Consider the following 23,334-nt stretch of genomic DNA (forward strand, 5'->3'; position numbering starts at 1 on the left):
TAAAAAAATGTGTAAATAGTATCACTCGTTACCGTTTCTCAAAAAAATAATCACCACTTATTATTAAATTCAAAACATTTAATAATCAATTTTGAAAGCAAACATTTGATTTGAACTTTTTGTCATCGGGTATGTGATGTGGCCCGTGTAACTAAAGGCCCAATAGTTCCAAATGGGCTGAGTGGGGCTTGAATCTGGCCCATTACCCACATCGTCACTAGGCGTTTGATGCTTTCAAGTTTGAAAGCTCAAAACTTGGTGGCTTTCTCTGCGACTTCAAAAGTTTGAAACAAGGGAAAGAGAGCAAACCACCAGCAAGAGAAGACACACTCTGAACACAAATGTACCCGGGATTTGGCAAGGCGTCAGGACCAACAGGACCGCCGGGATCGCAGCCACTTTTCGGAAACCTTGGCGGCGGTCGGCCGCCTTCGCCTTCTCCCCCGACCACCCCTCCTTTTTCCGGCGCTGCTCCGCTGCGTTCTCCGTCCAGGTTCGCTCTCTCAATTTTTCTTCATTGTTCATCACATGGGTTTCTTTGGGTATTCGAAACTTAATCCAAAGTATCAATTTTTTTTTTTTTTTTAATTTTGTATATCGCTCTCCAAGAATTTCTGATATTATATTTCTCTTTTTTTGGTTTAAGCATATGACAGAAATTTGGATAAATGGGCGGACTTTAGTTCCCAATTTTGTATGAGTAGAAGGGTTTTTTGAAGAAAAAGAATGTATTCGGGTGATCGAGTTCAAATTCTTGGGTGCTTGTTGAATCAAATTCTATAAAAATAGCTCACGTCAGCTTTCTAAATCTGTATATCTTCTTTGAGTTTAAGGGTTATGTGCAAGTCTGGATTGATTCGAAGGAGCATTGTAAAAATATATGATTGAATAGCAATTGAGCAATTGGGTTCGGTTATGTTAGGGGGCCCGAAGCTCTAGGTCCTTTGGCCTTTGAAAGAGCTCCTTCTGCTGCGAGTCATCCCTGCAGGAGTCCCAATGCGATCACAAAGTTATTGATGTATGTTTAATTTATATGCATATGTCATAGCAAAATATGGTGCTGTGATATATTATTGATGTATGAATGTGCTGTGTCACATATAAAAACCTGTGATTGAATGGTCCTTGAGCATTTGGGGTTGGTAAAATATTATTCATGTTTATTTGAACATAGGGGGCCTGAAGCTCCAGGGCAGCTGTATTCTCCTCCCTTAGGCTTTGAAAGAGTTCGTCCTGCTGCGAGTCAACCTTACCCATCTGCGGGAGTCTATAGGTAAGGACAACCCTTGTTACAGTAAACAGCTAAATTCGTTATTATGTTTTTCACTTGGTGTTATATGATTTTTGCCGTATGTATCTGTCTCAATGCTGTCACATTCTTATGGTGTATGTGTAATTTATGACGACGTCATAGAAAAAAAATAGTATTGTGATATATTATTGATGCATGAATGTACCTGAGTTATGCATAAACACCTGTTATTGAATAGCCATTGAGCATTTGGGTTCCGTTATGTATTAAAAACTTATTGATTTTATTTCACCATAGGCGGCCTGAATCTTCAGGGCAGCTGCATTCACCTCCTTTGGCTTTTGAAAGCGCTCGTCCTGCTGCAAGTCATCCTCACCCATCTACAGGAGATCATAGGTACAACAACGCCTGTAATTGTACATTCATTATTTTGTGTTTAAGATGATTTTAGAAAACCAATTACAATTAGCATCTCTTCTACCCCTTGGTGAGTTACTTTTGCATGTGGTCTTGGAGAACTGAGTGCTTGAGGCTTGTCTTTGTAAACACAAACATCAACCTATAAGCTTACTGTAGCTTTAAACTAAGGAGCTGGATATACGTTTTGCACGTTTTGACTATAACAGTGTACAAATAATTTTTTTTTCCTTCGTTTCTTCCGAAAGATATACTAGCCGTTGTTAGATGTTTTTTTAACTTTATCAAACAAGCATCCTCTGTAATATAATGCTTGTTGTGTATACATTTCTGATACATGTACAGACCCTTATGTTCAGCAATAGCAACGTGATTCTGTGCTTTACATTTTCATGTATGCATTTATTCGCATGTAAGTCATTTCTGTTTAATGTCACTCCTGTGTTTTATTTTGATTGGTCAGTTGTGCTGTTAAATCAGAAATGTCATAACTTCATATTCTTTTGCTTCCAGGTCCACAGAGTCTCATCCTACTTGGGATCATGGGCAGAGATCCTCCTTTAAGAATTATGATACCCAAGCTCATCAAAGGCCATCTGCTGTCACATCATTTGTTGTTTCTCGTAATTCTGGAACTAGTGTTACTGCCAAGGTGTCCAGATTCCAAGACACTAAAGGGATCAGGTCGCCTCTCTTTCTGTCTAAAGATGTCAATTTTAGAAATTCCACTCAAGGTGCCCCTAGAAGGTTAAGTCCTTTCTTTCTTGTTAGTTTTTTCGTTTTTTTGTCTGTGTTTGATCTTGATGAATTTGCACTTATTTACATTAGAAACTGCATTATGCCAACCTAGTGACTCTAGCTGTCAGAAGTGTGCTTACTTTTCTGCGAATGAAACTGTATTATATGACTGCAAACCTTTAATTTGGCCAGTGTATCAACTTTAGTGATATGATCTATGCTTGTTATATTGATCCATAAGGAGGTTAATATGTTTTCTTTACCTTTTTCAACTTGAGGTTGAATAGTTTCTTATAGCCACTCAGATTTTTTTGTAAATATGTGCAGTCACTTAGTTGCTCCGAGAATACGATCTCCTCCCTTGGTCTCTTATGAGGATTTGCATCCTTCTGTTGGAGTTGAAGGGTAAGTTCTTAGTTCAACTCTTTGTGTGTGCGTGTTTGAGTTGAAATGATGGGTGACATTTAAACTGTTAATGTTCTGATGAAATCCATCTGTTGTATGCTTACCGTAACGCTGCCATGTATGGTACTTGGGAAACTATGTTTTGGGCGAGCACATAATAGTTCAGCTACATTATCTCCAAAAATACTGGTCTCTTTATTTTTGCATGTCTGCTTATTGCTATGGGATCATCATAGAGAAGAAAAGTATCTTCCCCGTGAACACCTTTTTTTTCTTATATAGGTACATGCTTCATCTTTTATTAAAGATAATATGGATGGTTTCCTTTTGTGTTTTAAATATGGCTTTAATCTGTAAGATAACTTTATTCAATCTCACAATTTTTTGATCGGGCTGTTGGTTCGCATATAGGCATGCATTTCCCTCTTCTGAAATGGATAGTCGTCAGAAGTTACTTGATCATGCTGAATTGCGGTTTCCTCAAGAACCTTCTCTAGTATCACCTTTTGATGGGTCTTATGCTACTGGTAGAAATTTTCCTCTGAAACATGACAATGGTCAGGCCTCGAAAAGAACAAGGTTCCTACTTTTACTATATACTAAGACTAAGGAAGTTGGCCAAGAAAATTCACATTTTCCTTGAGATGACTATAAAACTTATATAAACATATATTGGTAGACACCTAAAATTTTTTAAGATTCATGAAGACAACTGGGATCTACTTTCTGTAGTGTGGGCAGCCAAAATAGATTATGATATGTGTGCAATGCATAGCAGCATAAGGAGAGAAATAGAAGAGTTCTTATTATCTTCTTCTTCTACAAATGGGACAGTTTCATTGCAAAGTTTATCCAAGCGGTTGTTTACTGTAAAGTGAAAGTGGGTCTTTAGGTTTGGAAAAAGAGAAGTTCAATGGAATTTGTGCACTTGTAAAACCTGTTATTCTTAGTGGCATTTTTATGGCATATGCCCTTTTGAATCCCCAAAAATAAGGTGGGAAATATTCTGAGTGAATCTCATATGACCCTTTCCAGGCCTTCTGTATCTTCTGTTGGGTTCAATACTAGATCAAATACCAGTTTTAGTACTCCTGATTCTCGGGTACATCAAAAGTCTTTGCCATCTGCAAGCAATACTATTTCTGAAGCTGCTGCAGGAAATGTGACCAGCATCCCTGTGGCCAAAAGGACAAGGTCACCACCTTTACTTCCAGAGGATCAAGTGTTTCATGGAAACTCTCATGCCACTCAAGATGGTACCGAACGGAAAAATTTAAGGTGTGTTGGTTATTTTCTACATGCTTACTCAAGCTTGAGGTTTACTAAATTATTTTTCCTGATGTCATTTGCAGAGAAATGCAAGCCAAAGCTAAGAGGTTAGCCCGGTTCAAGGTTGAATTAAGTAAAACTCCACAAAACAATCCTGATAATGTAGAGCCAGGGGTTACTGCAAATAGACATGAGCAATTTGAGAGGAACAAATTAGCTGCGTATAAATCTACCGAACTGGCTATGGATGGTAATGATGGCAATGCTTTACCTGAGGATGAAGGCGTGGAGTCGTCTGGTATCATTATTGGGTCGTGCCCGGATATGTGTCCAGGTATGCCTCTCAACCAAGATACACAATTATCTATGGTTTTTTATGTCTCTAGCATGACCACTTGATAAAATGTGGAGGAAAGTAGGACAAATGGCCGATAGTGTCATCCATAAATGAGGAAATATCAATGAAACATTAACACTCCAGATTTTTAGTAATTTATATCTGTTGCCTTTCTTCTTTTGTGCTAGAAGAGTATGAGACTCAGTCCTTTAATCTCACTAAATTTCCTTGATATTTCAGAGTCAGAAAGGGCAGAACGAGAAAGGAAAGGGGATCTTGATATATATGAGCGCTTGGATGGGGATAGAAATCAAACCAGCATGTCCCTTGCTGTTAAAAAGGTATTCTTTGTGCTATTCCCTCCCGCCCCCACTCTCCTAGAAATTACTTCTGTAATAAGATAAAGTGTGATGGATGTTCAATGTCATTTGTATGCAGTATAACAGAACAGCTGAGCGAGATGCAAACCTGATAAGACCAATGCCAATCCTGCAGAAGACAATTGATTATTTGTTCAATTTGCTTGATCAGCCTTACAATGATAGGTTTCTTAGAATTTACAACTTCCTGTGGGATCGGATGCGAGCAATTCGAATGGACTTGAGAATGCAGCACATTTTTAACCAAGAAGCTATTACTATGCTGGAGCAAATGGTGAATCCTCTTTACTTTTCTTCCTGTTTGCTGATATGCTAGTGAACATAACTACATAATTATCGACATTTAGTGTGAAGAAAAATGTGTGGATTTTATTTTTTTTTTATTTGAAAGGAGTGAGGATTCACCATTGTCTTTGTGTTAACTGTATTACAAAAGACATATGTTCTTTTGATATATGTCTCCCGTGTCTTTTGTAATACAGTTAACACTTGCTCCTAAATCAATCAATACTTTATGAAAATCAAGACTACCAATAGCACAAGAGATAGTGAAACTCCCCGGATCTTTCTTCTTGGGTGGTAGCTTATGTAATAGGACAGCACTGCATTGCTCAATTAAAATCACCTTCTCGTATTCCAAGAACTTTTTCTTTTTAGAACATAGCTCCTTCAGAAATTTGGCATATGATGGGATCTATTTAATAGCATCTAATAGAGGCAAATTAATTTGAACCTTAGCCAACGTCTTCATGAATTCAATGCATTGTTGATCCTTGGAACGTTGTTGCTGCCTTTGTGGAAATGGCAAAGGTGGCTTGTATGGTGGCTTGTCAGAAGGGGCAAATAAACTACCAAGGCCTTTTTCCTTGTTTGCATCAAAGTTGGGTCGAGATTGCACTTTGTCACTTGCACTAGGATCTGGAATACCTGCTACAGAAATAGCCTCTGACCGAGACTTTGCAGCTAACGGTGCACTTTCAGTAAGCTCTTCTTCTTCCACTTCGGCTTCATGGTGCACCACTTCTCTGTTGTCATAGCTCTTGCCACTTCTCAATGTCCGTATTACTTTGCCATGCTCCATCCCTCTTGGATTTTGCTCAGATTGGCTCAGGAACTTTCCTTTGTCTTTCATTGAATATGGTAGCAAGCTGTCCAACTTGAGTCTCCAAATTCCCCACTGATGCCGTGAGATTCTGAATGCTAGTTTGTGTGGATTGGACAAAATTGTTGGTGCTATTAGAGAGAGCAGACATATGTTGAGCTAGCTGTGACATTTGGTCTTCAAGAGATGGTTCTTAGTCTCACTAGTTGAATGGTAAGACTGTTGGTATTGACATGGCTGTTGGTTGCCACCCCAACTGAGATTGGGGTGGTTCTTCCACCCAGGATTATATGTATTGGAATAAGGGTCACTTCTGGGTCTAATGAAATTATTCACCATATTCACATGCTCTTGCACTAGCTCAGGGTAGCTATCCTTGTTGGGGCATTGAGTGATGTCATGAGTTGTCTCACTACAAATGATGCAAGCTTCTTGGGCATTGGGCATGGAAGAGACCTGCATTAAGGCAGCAAACTTGGCATTAAAATTCTTTTCCATTTTAGCAATTTGAGCAGAAACATTAGGAGAACTCTGAAAAATCTCAAAAACTCCCCTCTTTTGTGTTTGTTCTTCTGTCCATTGTTGGGATTCAGAAGCCATCATATCAAACAACTCAAATGCTTCCCTTGCAGATTTTGACATTAACGACCCTCCAGCAGATGCATTCACTTGACTCTTGGTGGTGGCATTGAGACCATCATAAAATATGTTCATTTGAAGGTTAGAATCAAATCCAGCATGAGGACATTTTGTGTACATCTCATTATACCTTTTCCAAGCTTCATGGAAAGACTCGTTTGGTTTTTAAGCGAAAGCCAATATCTCTTTCTTGAGTGCAAGAGTCTTGGAAGAAGGAAAAACCTTATTGAGAATTTTTTCTTGCAATTCTGTCCATGTTGTAATGCTATTGGCAGGCAGAGAATGCAGCCACGCCTTGGCTTTGTCTTTCAAAGAGAACGGGAACAAGCGTAACTTGATAGCTTCAGAAGAGAAATCTCTGATTATGGTGTTGTCACATGCCTCAATAAAATCAGCCAAATGCATGTTGGGATCACTGTTTGGCAACCCATGAAAGGATGGCAATATGTTGAGGATGTGAGGTTTGATTTCAAAGGTTGTCGCATCTTCCACATCTGGATATATAATGCACCTTGGCACTGCATTGATTCTCGCTGCCAATGAATTCCTTAATGGTTGACCTGCTGCAGGTAAGGCTAGGGCCATGTATGCAACTGGTGCCAAAGGTTGGAAAATAGTTGTGCTGCTCTCAGGATCACGGAACAAATCCTTAAGAAAAGTATCACCAAGGTTGGAATCTTGTGCTAAATATTTTTCTCTAGCTAACTTCCTTGCACTTCTCTCTGGTTCAGGGTCGTAAGGAATAAGCACTTGATTCTTGGACCTTGTTCCAATCACCATATACTACACCTGAACAAACAACAGAAATATTAAGCCACAATAAAAATAAAAGTAAAATAAAATAAAACTTAACAGAAACTAACTAAACAACAAAAGGGAAAAGAAAGTAAGTAAACCTAGATGAATCAAAAACACAATTTATGCAAATTGGCAACCACTAGTTAGTTAAATAAAGACAAAAATCTCACACTACACATCCACTGATTTGAACAAGAGCAATATAAAAATAAAAGCCATTGATTTACCCAACGGAACTATATGCATCATTCTGCATAGACTTGAATAATTACTAAAAGCTGTGAACTATAGAAAAGTTAGCTTTTAAAGACTTCAACTTGATGCTTCATGACCTTTTTTTTTTTATTTTTTTTTTATTTTTATTTTTTTTAATACGTGATTTAGAACAGAAATTTGTGAAAGGGATACATAAACAGATTTCTAACGCAAATATACAGCATTATTACGGTACCAAAGTTAAATTCACCATCAATGGGCTTAATCAAAGATCAAAACTCAACAAAATTAATTGCTGTTTTTTTTTTAAATTTAATGATTAATAAAAATAAGACATAAACATAAGCATAAGAAAAATAAACACAAAAGTGACCCTTAATGCAGGTCTCTTCCATGCCCAATGCCCAGGAAGCTTGCATCATTTGTAGTGAGACAACTCATGACATCACTCAATGCCCCAACAAGGATAGCTATCCTGAGCTTGTGCAAAAGCATGTGAATATGGTGAATAATTTCATTAGACCCAGAAGTGACCCTTATTCCAATACATATAATCCTGGGTGGAAGAACCACCCCAATCTCAGTTGGGGTGGCAACCAACAGCCACGTCAATACCAACAGTCTTACCATTCAACTAGTGAGATTAAGAAACCATCTCTTGAAGACCAAATGTCACAGCTAGCTCAACATATGTCTGCTCTCTCTAATACCACCAACAATTTTGTCCAATCCACACAAACTAGCATTCAAACCTCACATCCTCAACATATTGCCATCCTTTCATGGGTTGCCAAACAGTGATCCCAACATGCATTTGGCTGATTTTATTGAGGCATGTGACAACACCATAATCAGAGGTTTCTCTTCTGAAGCTATCAAGTTACGCTTGTTCCCGTTCTCTTTGAAAGCCAAGGCGTGGCTGCATTCTCTGCCTGCCAATAGCATTACAACATGGACAGAATTGCAAGAAAAATTTCTCAATAAGTTTTTTCCTTCTTCCAAGACTCTTGCACTCAAGAAAGAGATATTGGCTTTCGCTCAAAAACCAAACGAGTCTTTCCATGAAGCTTGGGAAAGGTATAATGAGATGTACACAAAATGTCCTCATGCTGGGTTTGATTCTAACATTCAAATGAACATATTTTATGATGGTCTCAATGCCACCACCAAGAGTCAAGTGAATGCATCTGCTGGAGGGTCGTTAATGTCAAAATTTGCAAGGGAAGCATTTGAGTTGTTTGATATGATGGCTTCTGAATCCCAACAATGGACAGAAGAACAAACACAAAAGAGGGGAGTTTTTGAGATTTTTCAGAGTTCTCCTAACGTTTCTGCTCAAATTGCTAAAATGGAAAAGAATTTTAATGCCAAGTTTGCTGCCTTAATGCAGGTCTCTTCCATGCCCAAGAAGCTTGCATCATTTGTAGTGAGACAACTCATGACATCACTCAATGCCCCAACAAGGATAGCTACCCTGAGCTAGTGCAAGAGCATGTGAATATGGTGAATAATTTCATTAGACCCAGAAGTGACCCTTATTCCAATACATATAATCCTGGGTGGAAGAACCACCCCAATCTCAGTTGGGGTGGCAACCAACAGCCACGTCAATACCAACAGTCTTACCATTCAACTAGTGAGACTAAGAAACCATCTCTTGAAGACCAAATGTCACAGCTAGCTCAACATATGTCTGCTCTCTCTAATAGCACCAACAATTTTGTCCAATCCACACAAACTAGCATTCAGAATCTCACGGCATCAGTGGGAAATTTGGAGAGTCAAGTTGGACAGCTTGCTACCATGTTCAATGAAAGAGAGAAAGGAAAGTTCCCGAGCCAATCTGAGCAAAATCCAAGAGGGATGGAGCATTGCAAAGTAATACGGACATTGAGAAGTGGCAAGAGTTATGACAACAGAGAAATGGTGCATCATGAAGCCGAAGTGGAAGAAGAAGAGCTTACTGAAAGTGCACCGTTAGCTACAAAGTCTCGGTCAGAGGCTATTTCTACAGCAGGTATTCCAGATCCTAGTGCAAGTGACAAAATGCAATCTCAACCCAACTTTGATGCAAACAAAGAAAAAGGCCTTGGTAGTTTATTTGCACCTTCTGACAAGCCACTTTTGTCATTTCCACAAAGGCAGCAACAACGTTCCAAGGATCAACAATGCATTGAATTCATGAAGACGTTGGCTAAGGTTCAAATTAATTTGCCTCTATTAGATGCTATTAAACAGATCTCATCATATGCCAAATTTCTGAATGAGCTATGTTCTAAAAAGAAAAAGTTCTTGGAATACGAGAAGGTGATTTTAACTGAGCAATGCAGTGCTGTCCTCTTACATAAGCTACCACCCAAGAAGAAAGATCCGGGGAGTTTCACTATCTCTTGTGCTATTGGTAGTCTTGATTTTCATAAAGTATTGATTGATTTAGGAGCAAGTGTTAACTGTATTACAAAAGACACGGGAGACATTTTTATTGTAAAGTCTAAGTTCTTCTTGCACTCAAAATGAACTCCGCCTGTGTAAGTTTATCTTACATTGCCGGTCCCAAGCCCGGGTAAAGGAGGAGGGGGAGGGCGTTAGGTAGTCGACAGCCGGCACTCCACAGTTACGTCGAATCCTTATGAAAATGAATCCAGAACGAAATCGCACTAAAGCTAGGGCGTCACCCGTAAGTGGCGCGCTGTGTGGCCCGAGCACAGTGATAAGCGAGCAAGGATCGCTGTATCTCCATCGGCACTCGGATGCAGTGTTAAATGAGCAAGGGGGCCATAGAAACTTCTTTTCGAACGACTCCACTCAAAGTTGTTTGGGAGCATATTCTCCTATCAACTTTACACAGGACACACAAAAGAAGTACTTTGATTTTATTGGACGGGGGAGAGTGAAGAAGCTAGGACAGAAGGGTAGAGTTCAAGAGAGCAGAATGCGTTTAGGAACGTGGAATATAGGAACCTTAACGGGAAAATCTATGGAAGTGGTGGAAGTTATGGTGAGGAGAAGGATAAATATTATGTGCCTACAAGAAACTAAGTGGGTTGGTCTTAAGGCAAAGGATCTAGAAAACTCAGGGTTTAAACTTTGGTATTCGGGCACAAATAGAACGAGAAACGGTGTTGGCATTATCGTGGACAAGACCTTGACACAAGATGTTGTAGATGTCAAGAGGGTAGGAGATAGAATCATGGCAATCAAGATTGTAATAGGACAAGAACTCATCAATGTGATTAGTGCGTACGCACCTCAAGTAGGGTTGGATACGAGTTCGAATGAGAAATTTTGGGAAGACTTTGGAGACTTGGTGCAAGGAATTGCCCAGACGGAGAAGTTATTTATAGGAGGAGATTTAAATGGACACATGGGCAGGGAGACAGGTAACTATGGAGGTTTTCATGGTGGCCATGGTTTTGGGGAGAGAAACGAGGATGAGGAAGCTATCTTGGATTTTGCAATGGCATATGATCTCTTCTTAGCCAACACTTTCTTTAAGAAGAGAGAAGAACATGTGATCACCTACAAGAGTGGGTCGTCAAAAACACAAATAGATTTTCTTCTAATGAGGAAAGGGGATCGTATAACTTGTAAGGATTGCAAAGTTATACCGGGAGAGAGCTTGGCTAATCAACATCGTTTGTTGGTGATGGATGTACATATCAAAAGAGTGAGAAAAAAGAATAAGACTTGGAAGTGCCCAAGGACTAGATGGTGGAATCTAAAAGGAGAAAAACAAACCATTTTCAAAGAGAAAGTAATCACCCAGTGTGGGTGGGATAGAGAGGGAGAAGCTGGCCAAAGGTGGGATTCCATGGCTAGTTGTATCCGAAAAGTAGCAAAAGAGGTATTAGGAGAGTTCAAGGGCTTTGCTCCACACCAAAAGGAATCTTGGTGGTGGAATGAGGAGGTACAAACAAAGGTGAAGGCTAAGAAGGAATGTTGTAAAGCCTTATACAAGGACCGGACCGATGAAAATGGTGAAAGGTATAGAAGAGCGAAGCAAGAGGCAAAGAAAGCTGTGAGAGAAGCTAAGTTAGCGGCTTATGACGATATGTATAAGCGACTAGATACCAAAGAAGGAGAGTTGGATATCTACAAACTAGCTAAAGCAAGGGAAAAGAAGACAATGGACCTAAACCAAGTGAGGTGCATCAAGGATGAGGATGGAAAGGTTCTTGCTACAGAAAACGCGGTCAAAGACAGATGGAGAGGTTATTTTCATAATCTTTTCAATGAAGGACATGAAAGGAGTACTTCTTTAGGGGAGTTGAGTAACTCAGAAGAGTGTAGAAACTACTCATTTTATCGTCGAATCAGGAAGGAAGAAGTGGTTGTAGCTTTGAAGAAGATGAAGCATAGAAAAGCAGTGGGCCCAGACGATATACCGATCGAAGTGTGGAAAGTCTTGGAAGAGACAGGTATAGCATGGCTCACTGACCTTTTCAATAGGATTTTGAAAACGAAGAAGATGCCAAATGAGTGGCAAAAGAGTACTGTGGTGCCTATCTACAAGAATAAGAGCGACGTACAAAATTGCATGAACTATAGGGGTATTAAGCTAATGAGTCATACAATGAAGCTCTGGGAGAGAGTCATTGAGCATAGATTGAGGCAAGAGACACGGGTTTCGGACAACCAATTCGGGTTCATGCCAGGGCGCTCAACCATGGAGGCAATCTATCTCTTACGAAGATTGATGGAAAGATATAGAGATGGGAAAAAGGATTTACACATGGTCTTTATAGATTTGGAAAAAGCGTATGATAGGGTCCCAAGAGACATTCTTTGGAGGATTTAAGAGAAGAAAGGAGTACGAGTAGCATATATCCAAGCTATAAAGGATATGTATGAAGGAGCAAAGACTGCCGTAAGAACTTATGAAGGACAAACCGAAAGCTTCCCCATAACTGTAGAATTACATCAAGGCTCATCCTTAAGTCCTTACCTTTTTGCGTTGGTAATGGATGAGTTAACAGGACATATTCAAGATGATATTCCTTGGTGTATGCTTTTCGCAGACGATATAGTGTTGATAGATGAAACTCAGGAAGGGGTAAATGCGAAGCTTAACCTTTGGAGAGAAGTGTTGGAATCTAAAGGTCTTCGCCTAAGCCGATCAAAATGAGTTAGGGGTGAGGATCGGAGATCAGGAAATACCAAAGAGCGATCGTTTTCGCTACTTAGGATCTATCTTGCAAAAGAACGGAGAATTAGATGGAGATCTCAACCATAGAATACAAGCTGGATGGATGAAGTGGAAGAGTGCATCCGGCGTGTTGTGTGACCGCCGTATGCCACTAAAGCTCAAGGGAAAATTTTATAGGCCGGCGATGGTGTATGGCACAAAATGTTGGACGGTGAAGCATCAACACGTACACAAAATGGGTGTAGCGGAGATGAGGATGCTTCGTTGGATGTGTGGCCACACGAGAAAGGATAAGATTAGGAATGAGGATATCCGAGGTAAAGTAGGAGTAGCCGAAATTGTAGGAAAGTTGAGAGAAAATCGGTTACGGTGGTTTGGACATGTGCAAAGAAGGCCTACTGACGCTCCGGTTAGAAGATGCGACTACGGGACAGAGGTTCAGGGCCGAAGGGGTAGAGGAAGACCTAGGAAAACTTTGGAAGAGACTCTAAGAAAAGACTTAGAGTATTTGGATCTAACGAAGGACATGACACAGGACCGAGCACAATGGCGTTCTAAGATTCATATAGCCGACCCCACTCAGTGAAGAAAGCTTTGGTGTATTTAACACAATACGTTGGAAATGAAGCAAAACTTATTTATTGATATCTCCGATAAGTTACAAATATGTACATATACATGAGTCAAAATAAACAAACAAGAGGGAGCCTTCACAAAGGTTGCTTAGGAGAAGTCTCAGCAGTCGGTAGAGCCCCAGAAAGAGAAGGCATCGGAGGGGGATCATTCGGAGCCTCAGTATTGGACAGAACCCTAGAAGGAAAAGGCATCGGAGGTTGATCATTTGGAGCTTCATTATGCGGTACAGCCCCAGAAGAAAAAGGCAATAAATGCCTTTGGAACAAACCCACAAACCGCTGATGATCAAGTAAAACCTGACCATCAGATTCCTTCATCTGGTCAAGCTTCCTCTTCATGTTTGTAGCATAGTTATGTGCGAGCCGGTGCAACTGTTTATTCTCATGCTTGAGCCCTCTAATCTCCTGTTTGAGACTCATCACTTCAGCCGTCAATGATTCAACTTGGCGGGTTCGAGCAAATAGGCCTTTAGACACAGAACCTGCACACTGAATACTCAGAGCCAGAGAATCCTTAACAGCCAATTCATCAGACCGTTTGGAAAGTAGTCTGTTATCTTTGGGAGTGAGAAGGTTCCTGGCCACCACCGCAGCAGTCATATCATTCTTCATCACGGAATCCCCAACAGTAAGAGGACCAGTAGGGGATAAGAAGGATGGGCGCTATATGTTGTCTGGAGAAGGTGTGGCTGCCTCTTCAACAAGGTTCAAGTCAAAATGACGGTCGGAGGGGCTAGACATTTTCAAAGGTGTTGAAGAGAGAAGAGGTCGGACAAATCAAGATCTTAGAAGTGCAAGAAGGGAGCTTCTACTGGTGAAGATTCAAGTGTGCTTTGAAACTTAATGCCAGCCTCTATAAAAATCTGCACTCGACGGAGCTTCAGAAATCGAAGAGGCGCCTGCTCAGAAATCGAAGAGGCGTTTGTTTTCTCAAAAGCTAGGCTGCTCAGAGACCACGAGGGCCGATCTCAGAAATCGAAGAGGCGTTTGCTTTCTCAAAAGCTGAGCTGCTCAAAGACCACGAAGATCGATCTCAGAAATCGAAGAGGCTTGCTTTCTCAAAAGCTGGGCTGCTCAGAGACCACGAGGGCCGATCTCAGAAATCGAAGAGGCACTTTTTAGCCTTGTCAGCACCTGTCACATGCACTCAGCTTTGCTGAAATTACGGGCATTCTGTTGAAAATTTCTGATGAAGTAGAAAGCACGTGAATCTTACTGTTCAATCATCCACTTTTCACACGCACCATCAGCTCAGGGGTACCACAGATAACTTTGCCAAAGATCTCTGACAAAGTTTAGACATGTGAAGCTTGCAGCTCTCACTACATCGCTATGACCAAGAAGGGTAAAAGAATAGCAAAGAAACAGCACTAACAAAGTTTAGACACATAAATTTTGAAGGTCTAGTTATCATATTATTACCCACAAGGGTAAAGGAACAGCACCACTGCTGGATAATTGGAAAGTCCCTGTGTGTCAACCTCTGTGCTCCGTGGCAAGGTAGACTAGCAAACATGCCCTACCTTTACTCACTTTCAAGAAAACACTCCCAACAAGATTGCTTGCTCCAAAATCGAAGAGGCACCGTTCTCCGAATCTCGAGAGCCAAACTCCCAACATGATTAATTTCTCAAAAACCGAAGAGACACCGCTCTCCGAATCTCGAGAGCCAGACTCCCAACAGGATTGCTCTCTCAAAAATCGAAGAGGCACCGTTCTCCGAATCTCGAGAGCCAGATCCCCGACAGGATTGCTTGTTCAAAAACCGAAGAGGCACCGCTTTCTCGAGAGCCAGATCTTCTTGGATAAAGCTTGTCTGTAATCTTCACACGCAACATCAGCTTTCCAGATACCACAGATCACTTTTTCAAAGTGCTCTGACACACGTGAAGCTGGCAGCTCCCACTACCGTGCTATGACCAAGTAGGGTAAAGGAATAGCATTACTACTTGTTGTTAGGGAGACTCCTATATATGTCGACCTCCATCCTCAACGGACAGGCAGACCTGCAAAAATGCTCAACCCTTCCTCATATCTGAGAGGGCACTCCCAACGAAGCCTCTCGAAATACTCAGCTTTCTTTCCCCCCGATAATACCTCTGCAAACAAGCTACACCAGAGCAAGAATATCTCATATCATCAGGGTTAAAAGCAAGAGTATCCCATATCATGCTTTTTCCCTGTCTTTTCCTTTGGCCTTGTTCTTACCTGCAAGACAAGGAGAAAGAGAGCAATCAGTCAGCACTTGGAATCAAGCTTCCAGTTAGGAACTGACTGCCTGGAACCCTTTACCTGATTACTTACCTGGCATTGCTCTCGAGTACACATCTTCAACATCTTTTGCTTCCAGAGAAGATACCACATCTGCCTGAGGAACCGATAGGGAAAGTGAGAAGGATACAAGGAAGCATGTGGAGACAAGCGTAATAGAACGCGTGCCGATACATCCACTACTTTGTCAACAGCAAAAGTATCCCATATCAGCAGGGTCGAACGTACTCTAGATTTGATGGACTTGTTTTGACCTTCAAATTCTTCAGTCGGCCTTATACTCCGGAGGAAACCAGAAAACCCTCCCGCCCAGTTCAAGAATAAGCCTGTGGAAAGTTACTTCTTCAAAAGCAAAAGTATCTCATATCATCTATTCTCCTTTTTTTCTCTTTATCCTTCATGCTGCCTGCAAGATAGGGAGAATGAGAACAATCAGCCGGAACTCGAAATCAAACTTCTGATCTGGGACTGATTGCTTGGAGCTCTGATTGCTTACCTTGTCTGTCACCTCTTTCAGCAGATCCCCTAGCTCGGCGACTTGGGGGACTCCTACCACATGGTTTGTATCGCGTTTGACCAAGCCTGAAACTACAAGTAAGCTTCAAGTGAAATTGATACATTACCTTGTGCATCTCCACTAGTTAAAGATACCACCCCTGGATGGAGGAAGAGTACTTCCAGAGAAGATGCCACATCTACCTATGAGACAGATAAGGCAAGTGAAGACGATACCACACTTCGGTACTTAGAAGTTTCGTGATTACGAGATCATTCTCCCACAATATTTCCTAATGTCATTTGTACTAAATCATTCATTTGTACTCACTAAAGGAGAGCTTGAACCTATGTACTTGTGTAAACCCTTCACAATTAATGAGAACTCATCTACTCCGTGGACGTAGCCAATCTAGGTGAACCACGTACATCTTATGTTTGCTTTCCTGTCTTTATCCTTTTACAAACTTATCCACACTAATGACCAGAGCAATAACTTAATACTTTCTGTTGTACCAAAGTCCTCACTGATTTTGTGCATCAACAATCCTTAAGTCCTTACCCTTTTGCGTTGGTAATGGATGAGTTAACAGGACATATTCAAGATGATATTCCTTGGTGTATGATTCTCGCAAATGATATAGTGTTGATAGATGAAACTCAGGAGGGGTAAATGCGAAGCTTAACCTTTGGAGAGAAGTGTTGGAATCTAAAGGTCTTCGCCTAAGCTGATCAAAGACAGAATATATGGAGTGCAAGCTTAGTGCAAATGGAGGCCAAAATGAGTTAGGGGCGAGGATCGGAGATCAGGTAATACCAAAGAGCGACCGTTTTCGCTACCTAGGATCTATCTTGCATAAGAACGGAGAATTAGATGGAGATCTTAACCATAGAATACAAGCTGGATGGATGAAGTAGAAGAGTGCATCCGGCGTGTTGTGTGACCGTCGTAGGCCACTGAAGCTCAAGGGAAAATTTTATAGGACGGCAATAAGGCCGGCGATGATGTATGGCACAGAATGTTGGGCGGTGAAGCATCAACACGTACACAAAATGGGTTTGGACATGTGCAAAACCGAGCACAATGGCGTTCTAGGATTCATATAGCCGACCCCACTTAGTGGGAAAAGGCTTTGTTGTTGTTGTTGTAGTAGTGTGAAGAAAAATGTGCGGATTTTTTTTTTTTTTTATATGAAAGGAGTGAGGATAATGGGATAGCAAAATTCTCTTATTCTTATTGCTCTTCCTCATAGTTTCTGAGGTCCTTTTGCTCTCCCAGACCCTGCGTAAAGCGGGAGCCTTGTGCACTGGGTACGACCTTTTTTTTACTCATGCTATGTTTTTCTTTCTTTGTGTAGATACGTAACCCAGAAACTCCTATTTGCCTTTCTATGTATTTCACATACATATTATCTCTGCATTTTTTTTTCTTCAAAAGATGCATCTGGTTGGTGATAAATACAAAGCTCTGTTTGACTGATTGTTACGCATTGAGTTTCAGATAAGACTTCACATAATTGTCATGCATGAATTATGTGAATACTCAAGAGGAGAAGGCTTTGCTGAGGGATTTGATGCACACCTCAATATTGAACAGATGAATAAAACATCTGTTGAATTGTTCCAATTGTATGATGATCACAGAAAGAAAGGAATAAACATTCCTACAGAAAAAGAGTTTCGAGGTTATTATGCCCTTCTCAAGCTGGACAAGCATCCTGGGTACATGGTAAGGTCTCCTGCAGTAGTCACTCTGTTGTACATGGTTCATTTTGTTGTTGTCTAAAATTAAGGGATTCCTGCTAGGTTGAACCTGCAGAGCTCTCGCTTGATCTTGCAAAGATGACTCCAGAAATAAGACAAACTTCAGAGGTGCTATTTGCACGTGATGTCGCTAGGTAATCACTTCCTTCACATGTGTTTTCTAATTTCGTTGTGTAAACTGGAATATTGATATCAATTGATTTCCTCTTGCAGAGCTTGCAGAACTGGTAATTTTATTGCTTTTTTTCGACTTGCAAGGGAAGCAAGTTACCTCCAAGCATGCCTAATGCATGCTCACTTCTCAAAGGTATGGTTAAATTTTGCTTATTTTGAGGTACTGCTTCACAATTACATTTAGGATCTTTGACCTCACACAAAGAATAACAAGCTGCTCTATCTACCAGCAAGGCATTCAGTTGCTAAAACATCAAGTACTGTAAAATGCAGTATGTGCTTGTGATTGTAGAAACATGCTGAGCTGGATAGACAGAATCATATTAAAGATTTTGTTTCTTCCCTTCCAGCTGTATCAATCACATATGAGGTATTCATCAATTTCCCCCCTGAACTTGTGACCATTGGTCAATTTCCCTCCTCAACTTTAATTTTGGCCAATTTCCCCCCTCAACTCTCATAATTAGTCAATTTCCCCCCTCAACTTTAATTTGGCTAATTTCCCCCCTCAACTCTCATAATTAGTTAATTTGCACCCTACTGTTAATTTTTTTTTTTAATTTTCCATCTATTCTTTTTTTAATTTTCAATATTTCTAATAACTTCCAACAAAGTACTAAAATTAACATAAACTCACCTGCATAATATAGGGTAAAATGTACAAAAACATAATACAATTAGTATGTGATATGGGTTGATTATAAGAAAAATTTATGAATCGGGTTTAAAGCATGTAGAAGAAGAAATAATAACAAAAAGAAATAATAATCCTAAACTCATGGATCAGACCTATTTCAATAAAATGGGTTATTCTTAATAAGGAGTCGAAAATTATGAATTGACTAGCCATTTTTGCACTAAAGCTCGATTCTCCGCAATTTACTTGAACTTAGCTTTCACTTTTATAAAGAAAATTGTATTCACATACAAAAATTTACACATCAATCCTTTTCGTTATCAATTTTGTATAGTCAAAAATCAAATAAAATTACTCCATACTAATTTATTATGACTAATAATACTATCCATGATAAATTCTAAAATTCTAAATTTTAATCTATTTGTAATAGGATAAAGATATATGAACTTGATTAACATACATCTTATTTAGTTTCTTACACACACTTGTTTAATTATGATCAAATTAAAAAATTAACAGTATGGTGCAAATTGACTAATTATGAGAGTTGAGGGGGAAAATTGGCTAAATTAAAGTTTAGGGGGGAAATTGGCTAATGGTCACAAGTTCAGGGGGGAAATTGATGAATACCTCATCACATATTTATGTTCATCCATGACATTGAAGGGAAATGTTTTGAACAGACTTTTGAACTCTGTGTTATCAAAAGTATAGGCTTAAAAGATAAGTCTCAGCCATTGTTCTAATATGCTGTTGTAGAGTTTTAGTGTTCTACTAAACCTAGCATATTTTTAAGATAAGGTTTACCTAGGGTTTTCTGAGTGTTTTCTTTGAGCATAAGTGTTTAAAGTGTTTGATTGGTAGCTTTCTTACTCAAAGAAGGGAAGAAGTTGCGAAATCAACCGTGTTATACTCGGATGGAAATCTTTTGTGAATAGAAGTTTAGGTTGAACTTGATTAAAGTATGGTTGCAGTGTCTAGGGCCTAGGCTCTAATGATTTTCATACTTATGACCCAAGGCAGTAAGATTCAGCCATAGGGTCTTGTAACAGAATCATAACACCGCTCATCTTCAGGCTTCAGCTGATGTGATTTACTTGTTGCTGCTGAAGTTAGATTTGTTTATTGGTACAGATAAGATAACTAACGATTTTTCTGTTTTGACCAGTTACGAACCCAGGCACTTGCTTCTATACACGCAGGTCTCCAGAATAACCAAGGTCTCCCTATTGCGGATGCTGCCAAGTGGCTGGCAATGGAGGTATGATTCTTTGGTTTGATTACCATTCCATTTCGGTACCCTGTGGCGAAGGAGGAACCATTTTAACTTATCTGATGCTCTGCTTTGATGATTGAAATTAGGAAGATGAAATTGAAAGCCTTTCAGAGTATCATGGGTTTGTAATAAAGTCATTCCAGGAGCCATATATTGTGAAGGAAGGTCCATTTCTCAATGGTGATGAGGATTATCCTACCAAGTGTGCTAAACTTGTTGATATGAAAAAGTCAAGAAGGATAGTAGAGGATGTTTTGGCTTCTAGTCAAGTCATACCCTTGTCTTCTAAAGCAACAAAAAAGACTCAGTTGACTAAGTCAAATAAGCCTGAACCAAAAGTTATTTCATATGTTGAAAAGAAAAATCCTGTTCGTCGTGCCCCAGCCATTGAAGTTACAAAACCTGTCCATGAAGTTGATGAAGAAATGCCTAATTTTGAAGCTTTTTCACCCCCAAAAGATGCCAGACAAAAGCAGCAAATGATTCAAACACCAATTTTTGGTCAATACAGTAAAGATTCCCCTAAGGTGGCTGCTGTGTCTCCTTCCCTGTGGGATAAAGTTGGTACCATTGAGAAGCGAAACTATGATGCTCCTTTTAGTAACTCTCCAGAGACAAGCATGCATTCTGGCATGGAACGAATGCCACTGCAAATTGAGTCAAAAACATATGTACAAGAGAGATCTGTTGGTATATATAGTTCCGGGAAGGAATACCCAGATATCCAAATTATGGTAACTGATAAGTTGGAAGACGAGGAACCTCCAGATCTTCATCAGAAAGATGAAAACAATGATGTTATGGAGAGTTCTCAACAGGAAGAAATTGCGGAGGCAAAACTTAAGTTGATACTGAGGTATGTAGCTTGTTGTACTTCTTTGGCTATATGTTGAGGCTATTGTTATCCTGTACCTTCATGCTCTCACTTTTCTTCTCATCAGATTATGGACGTGGCGTGCTCGGAAGCTAAGAGAATTGCGAGAGAAAAAACAGTTGGCAGCAATTGCTGCATTGAACTCTTTATCATTGGGGCCACCAATTCAACTCAAGACAGATGTAAGCCTTTTCAATTTTATGAAACTAAAATACCTGTCTGCTTTATCGTGCAAGTTTGTTTTTGTTTGTGCTTAAAAGACAGTCATAAAGGCAGTAGATTTTCTTCTTTGTGAGCTTAGGTAGCTTTAGTTGGGTGTTGTGGGTTCGAGCATGATTCAATAGTTTCGTCAATGGAAAGATAATTAAATTGTTGGATTTCAGAGATTGTTTCTTTGTTCACTGCTGTCTTACTGGATTTCTTGTCCCATAATGTTCTTTTCTGACTTTATGAAGCATTTGTTCCTATAGGAGAGCTGTGTTTACATCTATTAGAACATAGTTCATTAGCTAGGAAAGAAATCCAACTGATTATTTATCTTGGCCTTGGAACAATTTTTTGTTTCATTTTGTAGCAACCAAGCACTTCTGGCGAGTTTGACATTGATCTCGTCTTGAGGGAGAGATATAAAAACCATGGTCAGTCATGGTCAAGACTTAATGTTTCAGATGTAATAGCGGATATACTGGGCACAAGAAATCCGGATGCTAGATGCCTCTGTTGGAAAACTGTTTTATGTTCTCAGATGAACAATCTAGAAGGTGATGACCTAGGGCAGAGGAGCCATGTCTTGGGAGCAGCCCCCTGGTTGCTTTCAAAGCTCATGCCTTCAGCAAATGATGTGGACAATGATGATGAGGATCTTGTAGTTTCATCTCCTGGTGTCTCTGTATGGAAGAAATGGGTTCGTGGCCAATCTGGTTCAGATCTGAATTGCTATTTGTCTGTGGTCAGGGATGCAAGTTTTGATAACCTATGTCAGAGTGTATCTGGTGCAAGTGCTGTTTTGTTCCTTACATCTGACAGCATCCCTTGGAATTTGCAAAAAGTCCGTCTTCATAACCTTCTGATGTCGATACCTTATGGTTCCTGCTTGCCCCTTCTGATCTTAAGTGGCTCTTACAAGAACAATGTTAATGACTCCACTATTGTTGATAATTTGGGTCTCCATGACTTGGATAAGTCACGAATAAGCAGCTTTCTGGTTGTTCCGCTTGTTGAAAGCCAGCAAATGGGACAATTGGATGGTTTTTTCAGTGACAACCGACTTAGGGAGGGGCTCCGGTGGCTTGCAAGTGAATCGCCCCTTCAACCCATTCTTCATCATGTGAAAACACGCGAACTCGTTCTTACCCACTTGAATTCTTCACTGGAGCCACTAGGCAGAATGAAAGATTATGAAGCAGGTCCAGACAACTGTATCCTTGCCTTCAATGAAGCATTGGATTGGTCACAGAAGGAAATTGCTGCTGCTGTCAAATCAAATCCATCCAGTTGGCCTTGCCCTGAGATTGCTTTGCTGGAGGAGTTCAGTGATGAGTACAGGGTTGTGAAATGGTGCTTGCCAAGCGTAGGATGGAGCTCAGCGGAAAAAGTTGAACCGCTAATGTCAGCACTAGGGGATTGTAGGCTTCTAGCTTTTCCCGACCATATTTCGTGGCTACCCCAATGTTGTAATGCAGGAAAGGAGATTGAGAACCTGAGAGGTGAACTTGAAAATGGCTTGATCGAGTACCTGACGAATTCAAGTAAGATGATGGGACTTGCACTTGCTATAAAAGAGGCACCTGTAATGCTACAAAGAAGCTGTCGGCTGGAGCGCCATGACTCGTGCTGCTATATAGTCCCGAATTGGGTTATGATCTTCAGACGAATTTTCAACTGGCGGTTAATGGGTTTAGCCAATGGGGCCTTTTTGTCAGCTTATGTATTGGAGAGTCCTCATCTTAACGCAGTTTTTGAAAATCTGGGTAAGTTGGGGCTTGAAGATACCGGACCTTCGCCCTGTTACCTTAATCAGCTGTCTCTGGATGAAATCCTCGAAGTTGGGCGCGCCCCTCTTTCATCCCATAGAGGTCAGCCCTTGGTAGAATCTGGTGTAGCTGTTCCTGAAACATCTCCTAATGGTGAAATCCACGAGACCCCGAATAGAACGGACTGGATGGAGGATGAACGAAGTTTAGCGCACGATGGTCAAGCGGAAATAGAAAACGTACCCCACGAAAATGGGAGGTTGGAGAATGCTGGCAGAGAAATGGTGGTGACTGGAGAAGTGGGCAAGGGGGCTGAAAAATTAAGCATATTGTTAGAACAGTGTAACATGTTACAGAATGTGATAGACGAGAAGCTGTCCATATTTTTCTAACTTCTAACGATTTTTTGTACGAATTTTGTATTACGTGTAATATTTGTTGTAACAATATTGTATTTACCTGACGAGATATACCAAGTTGGGGATGCTTTACTCCGAAGTCCTAACCCCACAATGATAATCTAAAAAGACGCC

The 23,334-nt window shown here is 40.3% G+C and overlaps 1 protein-coding gene and 2 non-coding genes across 6 annotated transcripts; 2 read left to right on the forward strand and 1 right to left on the reverse strand.

Moving 5' to 3' along the window:
• Positions 1 to 256: 256 nt before the first annotated feature.
• LOC103453039 (SAC3 family protein B-like) lies at positions 257 to 23,299 on the forward strand. 4 transcript variants are annotated; one of them, XM_070810586.1, is made up of 17 exons: positions 257 to 493; positions 1,175 to 1,273; positions 1,550 to 1,648; positions 2,183 to 2,416; positions 2,735 to 2,812; positions 3,224 to 3,391; positions 3,848 to 4,090; positions 4,165 to 4,415; positions 4,659 to 4,759; positions 4,857 to 5,072; positions 17,602 to 17,829; positions 17,907 to 17,998; positions 18,078 to 18,171; positions 19,847 to 19,939; positions 20,041 to 20,810; positions 20,896 to 21,010; positions 21,403 to 23,299. In XM_070810586.1, the coding sequence occupies exons 1-17, from the start codon at positions 342 to 344 to the stop codon at positions 23,191 to 23,193; spliced, it is 4,824 nt and encodes a 1,607-aa protein (XP_070666687.1). In that variant the 5' UTR covers positions 257 to 341; the 3' UTR covers positions 23,194 to 23,299. The 4 variants fall into 4 exon arrangements, with proteins under 4 accessions (XP_070666687.1, XP_070666689.1, XP_070666688.1 ...); XM_070810587.1 differs by lacking the exon at positions 257 to 493 and adding an exon at positions 841 to 1,018; XM_070810588.1 differs by lacking the exon at positions 3,224 to 3,391 and having other exon boundaries at positions 258 to 493.
• LOC114820803 (small nucleolar RNA R71) lies at positions 6,631 to 6,737 on the forward strand. Its single transcript, XR_003768281.1, has one exon. It is a non-coding gene; the product is annotated as a small nucleolar RNA R71 (small nucleolar RNA).
• Positions 8,563 to 8,669, reverse strand: LOC114820800 (small nucleolar RNA R71). The gene has a single exon (XR_003768278.2). It is a non-coding gene; the product is annotated as a small nucleolar RNA R71 (small nucleolar RNA).
• Positions 23,300 to 23,334: the final 35 nt, after the last annotated feature.

Source organism: Malus domestica, chromosome 13 (genome assembly GCF_042453785.1).
Source record: "Malus domestica chromosome 13, GDT2T_hap1".
NCBI classification, from domain to species: Eukaryota; Viridiplantae; Streptophyta; class Magnoliopsida; order Rosales; family Rosaceae; genus Malus; species Malus domestica.

Bases quoted from the DNA above. Each gene is read 5' to 3' on its own strand.
- LOC103453039 (XM_070810586.1), top strand. From the start codon at position 342: ATGTACCCGGGATTTGGCAAGGCGTCAGGACCAACAGGACCGCCGGGA. The intron at 494-1,174 runs GTTCGCTCTCTC...ATTTGAACATAG, and splicing joins CCGCTGCGTTCTCCGTCCAG to GGGGCCTGAAGCTCCAGGGC. The intron at 21,011-21,402 runs GTAAGCCTTTTC...TTCATTTTGTAG, and splicing joins CAATTCAACTCAAGACAGAT to CAACCAAGCACTTCTGGCGA.